This window comes from Camarhynchus parvulus, chromosome 2 (assembly GCF_901933205.1).
Source record: "Camarhynchus parvulus chromosome 2, STF_HiC, whole genome shotgun sequence".
NCBI classification, from domain to species: Eukaryota; Metazoa; Chordata; class Aves; order Passeriformes; family Thraupidae; genus Camarhynchus; species Camarhynchus parvulus.
This window is the reverse complement of record NC_044572.1, coordinates 16,583,938-16,593,455: the sequence shown is the minus strand read 5'-3', so window position 1 is coordinate 16,593,455 and position 9,518 is coordinate 16,583,938. Positions and strand designations below refer to the sequence as shown.

Below are 9,518 nucleotides of genomic sequence, written 5' to 3'. Positions count from 1 at the left end.
CTGGGTTGGGTTTGTGTGGCAGGGTTTTTGTAGTGAGGAGGCTACATGGGTGGCATCTGGGAGAAGATGCCAGAAGTTTCCCTGTGTCCAGTAGAGCACTGCCAGTCCGCTCTAGGAGGACCTGCTCCTGTCCAAGGCTGAGCCCATCAGCCCCGGTGGTAAAGCCTCTGGGACCATATGCTTAAAGAAGAGGAAGAAGCTCTGCCCAAGAGCAATTGCAGCCAGAGAGAGAGGAGTAAGTAGGTGAGAGAAACAGCTCTGCAGACACCAAGGTCAGTGAAGGAGAGGTAACAGGCTTAGAGTGAGAGTCTTCCTCACCCTGAGGAGGGAGGAGCAGCAGAGGCCACCTGTGATGCACTGACTGCAACCCCAGTTCCTGTCCTGCCCCCACCCTGCTCTTACCGCTTGAGGGGGGGAGGTAGAGAAAAGTGGAAGTGAAAATGAAAACAGGAAAGAAGAGGGGTAGGAGAAGAGGTGGTGTTAAAAATTTGGTTTTATTTCTGATTTGGTTGGCAACTAAACTCCTTTTACCGACTCAAAACTGTTTTGTCCATGATGGTAGACGGTGAGTGATCTCTCCCTGCCTTCATCTCAACCCACAGGCCTTTTGCTGTGTTTTCCCTGTCCAGCTAAGGAGGGGAGTGAGAGTGGCTTTGCTGGGCTCCTGCTGTCCAGCCAGGGTCAACACATCACAACCACAGAAGCAGCTTCTAGAAATCAGTCAGGGAGGTGTACTTTTAAGTAGGAACAGCCTCCTGCTGTTGAAAATGAGGCAGAGCTTAGATACACTGATTGCTTTTTAAATACCTCCAAAGTGGTCACAAGCAGAGTGGCACATAAAAATAAGAAATTCAAACTTGGACATAATTCTGAATTTTCTGTATTCCTGAGGCTGGCATGACAGAATTCTACCAGCAAGCTTAACACAAAATGCAAAGTTCCACTGAAAGTTGTGGCCTTCTCCTTCTGGTGGCTTCTTCCTCTGTGATGACCTGAGTCAGCTGAAATGTCAGAATAGTGTTCTTAATCCTTTAAACTGGCTGTGAAGATAGAGCAATCAAGCCATTCCTAACTTTCTGCTCTATTGATCTGCTTGGAAACTTGAGCTAGAAGCAGTGAAAGCTATTTTTGCTTCTAAAACATGGCCAAACAACACGATGAGAGGTGAGAGTACACACTTTAAATAGGTTGCTCTCTCTACTTCCCTGAGAAGTAGATTTCCCTTTTTCCAAACCCATCACTCACACGTTTATTAAGAGGCCTTCCTCTGGCGTTGGTCAACATGAGAGCATCATCTGCTCCTTCCACAGCATCATCGGTGCATAAATGGCTGCAATATTTGCCATTGTAGCACTAGTATGGACTGTGAAACATTTAATGGGAGAAATGGGCACTCTAGTGCATTTGTTTTTTCCCAAATCTAGCTTTGTGTTTAGTGCCCTGTCCTGGAAACTTGATGCTGCTAGCTGTAATTCTGAGATTCAGCATGGAGTTTTGACTTTGAGTTCAGGAGCAGATTTCTTCTAAGATTAATACGAGTTTCAGTCTTTCACTACTCTTTCAAAAACTGTTCTGGAGGAAAGAGAAGGATCCTGCCCTGTCTACTGGGTCTCATGAAATGGGCCAGAAATCACAGGAAACAAAGGCAGACCCTGTCACACTTGCTCAGTCAGAAGAAATCCTCCACGGCAGCAGATTTGGACTGAATTGTTTAGTAAGTTCTACACCAATTTTTCCAGAATTACATCAGTTACCATCATTCACTTTATTTCCAAAGGGTCATTCATGGTATTGGCAACAAATTATGAATTGACTTTTCTCTTCCGTCTTGTCCCTACAAGTCAGACGGCCATTTCTCGTATATTCTTAGCTCTTATTCAGTGAAAGCTCCTCAGGATGAACAGAATGGAATTCATGGGTTTACAGTTTTAGGACTGATCTGCTTAAACCTGAGTTGCCTTTTCACTTTGTCTCGAATCAGGCTGTGATTCTCTCTAGAGAATCCTTGCCCTGTCATAACTCAGGAGGTCCATGCAAGTTCAATAACCTGCAGCATATCCTTTGCAAAATTCAGCCAACAGAAGCTACACACAAACTTCTTAATGGTACCAGATGTTCAGCCTTAGCTAGAAAACAGGACACCAAGAAAAAGCTTTGAATAGAAAATGGGAGTCAGCTTGGGGTGAGTCTTCCCCAAGGTTTTTTGTACTGCATTAGGAACCTAAGAACATTTTGTCTCCTGAAGGCTTATGAGTTATTGCAGTCTAAGACAGTTCCGACCTCTTGTAATTTTGCTGTAAAACATCCAAATTTGAGCCTCTTGGGCAAAAAATTGTCTTCCAGCTCAGTGTTGGGATGAGTTACAGCATCAAGGCAAACAGGTAGAAAATGCAGACCAGTGAAAGTTACTCTTCCCCACTGTGCATGTCCTGACAAACATGTAATGTAGTCCATTAAGCTGACATAGTGGTCAGTGTTTATAATAACTTTAATACATTCAGTAGACACAAAAAAATACTTAACAACATTAACATGTTGACACAAAAATTAAAAATGCAAATGCATCTCTAGAGTATATTTTTTAATTTATTATTTTATCTTGCCTTGGAACTATAAATTTGACATTAAAAGCTCTTTGCTTGCCCTGTTGTGTTTTATTTTTTTGTCTTTACATAATTAATAAATAAAAATTTTTCTTCATGTCTTACATTCCCTGACAGTCATTACAATCTACATATTATTATTATATTTTATGATATCCTACACTATAATAAGCCTCAAATTATAACATATTAAACTTAGTCACAAACAAACTTTATAATTTCTCAAGCTCAAGTTTTTTAGATATGGTATTGGGTGATCTGCCAAAGTTTCCAAAAAATGTTAAAAACACTGGAATAAAAACAAGACCATGAAGAGCCCCAAACAAAATAACAAGGAACATGATCTTGAAGAACGTCCTGAAGATGTAGGTGCTCGCTGCAGCCAGGACAACTACGCCCAGTATTGTAGAAACTGCACCTTGTAGAACTGGGTAACCCAGCAGGGACAGAGCTTCAATTGCCCTTTTATTGGCCGATGACTCTCCACTCGTAACAAAGGCATAGGAAATATGAGCAGAAAAATCTACTGAAAACCCAATGCAAATGACCAGGTTGATCATGGATATGGAATCGAGGTTGACGTTCCAGAATGTCATGAAACCAGCAACGCCAACTATAACAGAGGCTATAGCAAAGGTCACCCACAAGCAGCACAGCGGGTTGGGAATGAGCAGGAGGGAGACAACGAGCATGGCCCCAGCAGCAACCACAACGTTCTGAACAGTGTTCTGCACTATTACCAGGTACTGGTCGTAGTAGATGAAGGCTGGGTGATACACCTTCAGTGGAATGCTGCACTGCTCGGCTGCCTCTCTTAACTCATTGAGGAGATTCTTCTCATCCACGGCTGATGTCACGTTCACTGTCTGGATGAAGAAACGTGAAGCCTCTATTTCATCCTGAGTCTTGTTTATGTCCCACTCAAAACTGGGACGAGCTCTGAACAGTACAGTTAAGTTATTTAAGAAGTCAGTCTTACTGTTTATATTTATCAAACCCCTTTTGCCAAGTTCTATGTATACTCTCAGCCATGACTCTGTGAGGTTCCTATCTACATAGGAAATGTTCTCTAAATTCTGTGCGCAGCTCTCAATGACAAGACGCACCGACTCGTTCCAATAATCTACACTCTCAGTAATGACAACCATGACCCTGGGTCCGTATGTGGAGAAGTATTTGTCATCATCATCATAGTATGGAATAACGTAGGAGGCATCATTTGCCAGATTTCGGAGATCGATGCCTTCCCTGATCTGAGTACACCCATAAATGCTGCCAGCCAAATATGCTCCGTAGAGCAACACCATGAGCACCTTGACCCATTTATTTGTAACAAAAGGGCCATAATACTTTTTAAAGAATACGTTCATTGGATGCTCACCTTCTGGCTGAGATGGCTGCCTAGAACAGCTGCCGATACAGCAAGCATTGTACAAGCAGGAGTTCTCAGCCTGATCTTTACCTACATCCACACGCATACAAGTCAGCCAGTGCCGGTTCCCTTGCTCTCTTTTGTGATTTAATACCAGAACTGCCCCAAAGAAGGTCATGGTATATACATAGCAGAAGACAAAAGCTGTCCCTGTATAGAGGCAGAAAGACCTCACGGACGGAAAAGCAGTCCAGGTGCCAATGAAGAAGGCCAAAACATCCGTCAGAGTGGTGATGGTCACAGAAAGTGCTGCCTCTGCGTAAGTCTCAGCCAGCAGAGATTTAACACTGGATTTTTCTTTTTTCCTTAAACTTTGTTCCCAGGAAGCAATCATGATGAACATGTCATCAACGCCAACCCCTGCAAGAGGAGAGACTGTTAACGCTGCACTGCAAGTGGCAGCTTCCAACAACACCCAACAAAACTCCAACATTAATCACGTTTCATTCTGCATAAACTCTGGAAAAGGAAGGTGGGCGACTAACACTGCTCGAGCACTGATGCAAGTTACAAGAGAATCTGGAAAACAGATCCTTTGTGTGTGGCTGAATGTATTACCTTTCAGCACCTCCTGGTGACCTGATGGGCTGTTGATCCCTCAGTGACTCTGCTGAAGGACTGAGCACACCTACTGCATCTCTGACAAGTGTCTTGTAGCTGATGTCCATGATGCAGATGACACAGATTTCAAAGCATCACATATTCTGATGCTCAACTATTCTTACCACTGGAAGCATTCCCCATTATCTCTGGAATCTCTTCTTCAGCACTGCAGCAACTTAGAGCAATAATGTCTTGTTCTGCCTTCAGAAGGCAGGAAGAGCAGTTGCTACCACATGGGAGAAGAGTGATTCCAGTTTTCCACTGGCTTACTTTTTTTATGCTCTTCGCCCTCCACTTCTCTCCAGTTTATTTTCCAGCACTTATTCACAATTTATTACTCATTTTTGTTCACCTCTATACCGATGTGCTCACAAATATTACCTGTCGGGTCCCTGGGAAAACCTGCTAGGAAGACTGGATCCTGGGTTTGGGTTTTTGCTAAGATGCCAGAGTAAGTGAGCTGAAGTTCAAAAATGAAGAGCCAATGGGCTTCTCTCACCTCTGCTAACTCTCAAGATTATTATCTCACACCTTTCAGTATTTTGCCCTGTTGCCAAGGGCTCTTCTATTCACTGAAAATTAATCACACAGAAGGGAAAGCGAGGCTGCACAAATAGTGGAGTGAGATTTAGCCAAGCACAGAAAAGAGATGAAATCATTACCTGCTACCTGAGCAGGCAATTGCCAGTAAACATGCAAAGATGGATTAAGCAGCACATCAAAAGGTACTACTGGGTGGCAGCGAGCCAGGCTGCTTCAGAAAGCAAGCAGCCCTCAAAGAAAATCCTCTGATGTACTGAGAATTTGTTTGCTTTAACACAAGGAAGACAAAACTCTGTGTGTTGTATCTGAAGATCTGAAGAGACTGACTTAAACCCTTTCCTAGGTATACAAAAGGGGCTTTTTGGTAATCAGAGCCCTGCAATTGATGAGCAAGCAAAAGTAAATTTAAAAAATGCATTAAAATTACACAGGAAATAAAGAAACAATGCCTGCCCAAAGGAGCATTTGCATTGGACATCTTAGGATGATGCACAGCCTCCGTCAGCCTGGGAGCTCCATGTCTTTTCCTCAGCATGAAAGCAAGCCCAAGAAAACATCAGATGAATGTATGATACAGGAGACCAGTAAGGATTTTAAAAGCAGTAATTTGTTTGCAGCAACATTATGTGGTTGGAAACATTATCTAATTGCAGCAACGCTATCAGTACTTGGAAAGTTCAGCGCTGGCTGTTAAGCAGTCTGTGTAACAAGGATGCAATGATACCAACTTTCTTTGGGTTTTGGGGGGAGCTGCTTGCACAAATGGTGCATCACTTCAGTTATGCAGCTAAATGAGACTGGTTCATAGATGTTATACTGCAGAGGATTAATCATCCTGGCTACACTTCCAGGGACACTAGAACAATGCCAGAAGTGCTAACCTTACCACTCTCCCATTTGCAGTCTTCCTGCTGTAGCAGTGGATCTAGATCAGGCCTTGTCTTCTGGGGAAAGCTGCCCTTGCACCAGAACCCATCTCCAGTCCCACTGTGGGCACACTGAGCTGAGCTGAGGGGCTTGCCCACCTCTGTAGGTGCTCTGAGGGGGCTGCACCTCTAGGTATCTCCTACACTCACTTCAGGAGCAAATGTTGTATCATCTGACATTCACATCATAAAAGACTGGCACCATTAGGTTGTTTTAACTTCCCTCTGGTCATTTTATCGGAATACAACTCACTTTTTCTACTTACCCAGAATGAGGAATGGTGCATTTGCTACAGTGACCACAAACGGCGCTCCACAGAAGAGCATCAATCCAAAGCTGCTTAATACAGCTAAGCCAGAAGAAAGCACTCCACAGCTTGCAAGCCAGATATTATTTCTTATACAGCTCAGTCTGAAAATATTTCAAGGAATATCTTAGTTATGTGTCATATATTTCACCAAGTTGGCACAAATACCACATACCTGATACCCCACACAATGATGAATGATGCTTAGGAGAGTTCCTAGGTGTCAGCAGTACACAAATTAATTTTTCTAGGAGGTGTTATACACATTATTACCACTTCCCAACCATACTCAGAAGAGTAAGGATTATGACTTCATCAAAAAATAGATGGCAAAATAAGGATACATAAGTCTCTAGTGAGGCGACTGAAAAAATTTGTTCAGAGGTCTTTATTTTACATGAGCTTCTGTACATATCATAGAACCCCATCTAACCAGGTTGCTATACAGGCTTGCCCAAGGGCTGCCAGCATTCCACAAGAAATGGTCTAATAGGTATGATCTTTGATGCAAGCACTAAACATGCGCACTCACCCTATTTTGGGGTCCAATTTTTGGAAGTACAGGACATAGACACCGCTGTACAGCTGTTGAGTGTGCAAGAGTTCACTTTCCATCAGCATAAAGAAAGGGCCATTGTTATGTACTTGTTAAATATTAGAACTATGAAATTACTGCTCATCCACCTGAACCTTAACTAAGTACTGAACACTTGTTCAAGTTTTCATGTATCATCTAAGCAGCTGGGAGATACACATATGTAGACAATAAAAGGCAAAGAAATACATTTTGCCTATAAAATGTCACAGAAATTATGCAGCTTCAATAATGCCTTCACTGGACAAGAGCAGAAACCAACTGAGGGAGGGAAAGGACAGCAGAGATCACTGCTCATTGAGCCATAGCTTAGAGACATTTTACCTTAGGCAAGAGATGATTGCAAAGGTTATTGTCAGGAAATATGTTACGGAGAAGAGCGGGATCACACTCTTGGTATTTCCTTCAAACTCTTGTTGTCTTGACAGTGAGGTAAAGTAAGTCACCTGCCGTTAAAACAACAAGAAACGTTGAAGCACTTTTCCTCTTCTTGGGCTTTCTGTACAAACGCACAAGTAAGGCCAAACACCACGCTAGCAGAGGAGCATTGCCGTGGCCCCGCAGCCCACCTGCCTTCTCCCGCCATCGTCCCTTTCCCTTTCCCTGTCCCTTTCTTCCCTCTCCCTTTCCATTCCGCGCCGGGGCTGCTCGGACGTTTCGGGCTCGGCGGCTCCGCACGGCCGTACCCGGCCCCTGCGTTACCTGAATGGAGCCGAGGCGCAACTCCGCCACTTTGGACGAGATGTTCTGCAGGAAGCCCTCCAGCCACTGCCGGCTGTCCTGCGCCTCGGGGCCGTCCTCCCGCAGGTAATAGAGCAGCTTCAGGGCCCGCGCCCTGAGCACCCGCCCGCCGTCCGTCTCCACGCCGCCCAGCGCGGCTCCCAGGAAGACGCTGTCGTTGACGGGGAAGCGGAGGCTCCCCGGCTCGGGCGGTCCCGCATCGCCCCGCCGCGACAGCAGCTCGTTGGGGCTGGCACAGCGGCCGGCGGCGCGGGCGCAGAGCCGCTCGTACTCGGCGTCGTGCACGGTCGCGTTCAGCCGCAGCACCTCTGCCCACGGCGCCGCGTCCAGGACCGAGGTCCCGTTCGTCGCCACGGCGATGAGGGCGGCGTAGGCGCCCTCGGTAGGCAGCCGCGCGGCGGAGAAGCGCTCCGAGTCGTTGGTGGGGAAGTGCCGCAGCACGAAGTCGCGCTCGGCCTTGGCGGGCCCCCACGTGGGCGTGAACTGCCCCTCGATGTCGTTCGCCTGCCGCTGCGGTAGGAAGACGAAGCCGGCGCCCAGCCCGCCCGACAGCAGCAGCGGCACCAGCACGAAGGGCCAGGGGCAGGCGGCCACGCCGCCCGCCAGCCCTTCGAAGAGCCGGCGCAGCGGCCGCTCCACGCAGTTGGTGTTGCGGCGGGAGCAGCGCTCCGCGGGGTCCCGCGGCCCCGCCATGGGCGAGGCGGGCACGGCTGCCGGCCGCAGCTCCTCGCCGCGGGCGCGTCCCACGCCGGGGCCCGACGGTGCGGTCTGTGCGGGCGGCGGAGGAGAGGAGAGAGAGAGGAGAGAAAGAGGGAGAGCAGTTCAAAGCCGCCCTCTGCCCATCGGGACCGTGGAAGTAACGCGGAGCTTTCGGAGGTGGGCGCGGCCGGGGCCCTCCCTCGCCGTGACTCTCGGGCTCCCCGGGACGGGCAGGAGGGCAGACCCGGCTCCTCCTTCCGCCCTCCCCCGCGGTCTGCCCCTGAGCCCTGTGCTCCCGTTTCTCGGCCGCTCGTTTACCGTAGCCCGCAAAAAAAGACTTTTTCTGTGTATAGTGAGCTGAACAAACTCACTGGGGAGTCAGATGAGTGCTGGGCCTGTTACAGGGAGGAGGGTACAGGAGATGGGGAGGAGTCAGGTACAGCAGGACGAAAGAGCATCTGGAATAAAGACTGTGTCATGCACAGTTGTCTCATGAAAGCTCACATGTAGTGGATAGCAGGGATTTCAAGTAAATTTGGGGCTGCCTCTTGGTATCTAGCGCCTTGAACTCCTGTAGTAGACAGGATTTAATGTGATCCTTGCGTATATGAACAGAGAACAAGCCGAGGGAAGGGACTTCCACGATGTCTAACAGAATCAATGAAGCCAGTGTTACAATATTAAGTACAGAACTAGCTTCCATGTTGTAAGAAGAAGAGAGCAGAATTAAAAGATGGGAGGTGAGGTATAGTGATCCTAAGCAGGAGACCATTGCCTATTGAGGAGTTAAGAAGATCACATGGCAATGAGCCTGTGCTGTATGCCCAGCATGGCCCTTGCACCAGTCTGTGCCTGCAGGACAGCCTCAGCCAGCCCATGGAACCAGAGGAGCCTGCAAAGCATCTCCCACTTAGTACCAGTGATCAGAAAAGCTAGACTTCTGTTTCTTTTATCCAAATCTGCTGCAGCTGTTACTTCACCACTAAAGACTATTCTCCTATCTGGGAGCAAAACACAGACAGTGGTGATACGCATCTTGCAGTGTTTGCTCTTTCAGTATACAGGTTT

General features: G+C 47.0%; 1 protein-coding gene across 1 annotated transcript; it reads right to left on the bottom strand.

The window, feature by feature from the left end:
- Window positions 1–2,815: 2,815 nt before the first annotated feature.
- PTCHD3 (patched domain containing 3) lies at window positions 2,816–8,627 on the bottom strand. Its single transcript, XM_030943094.1, has 4 exons — window positions 7,713–8,627; window positions 7,335–7,456; window positions 6,374–6,519; window positions 2,816–4,395 (listed from the first exon to the last, which is right to left on the bottom strand). Exons 1-4 carry the CDS (start codon window positions 8,442–8,444, stop codon window positions 2,816–2,818), a joined length of 2,580 nt encoding a protein of 859 aa, XP_030798954.1. The 5' UTR covers window positions 8,445–8,627.
- Window positions 8,628–9,518: the final 891 nt, after the last annotated feature.

What these genes read in the sequence shown, in the direction of transcription:
- PTCHD3 (XM_030943094.1), bottom strand. Translation starts at nt 8,444, where the DNA reads ATGGCGGGGCCGCGGGACCCCGCGGAGCGCTGCTCCCGCCGCAACACC. An exon ending in TGCGCCTCGGCTCCATTCAG is followed by an intron (nt 7,457 to 7,712) that starts GTAACGCAGGGG and finishes TTTTAACGGCAG; the next exon opens with GTGACTTACTTTACCTCACT. An exon ending in TGCACCATTCCTCATTCTGG is followed by an intron (nt 4,396 to 6,373) that starts GTAAGTAGAAAA and finishes CTCCTCTTGCAG; the next exon opens with GGGTTGGCGTTGATGACATG.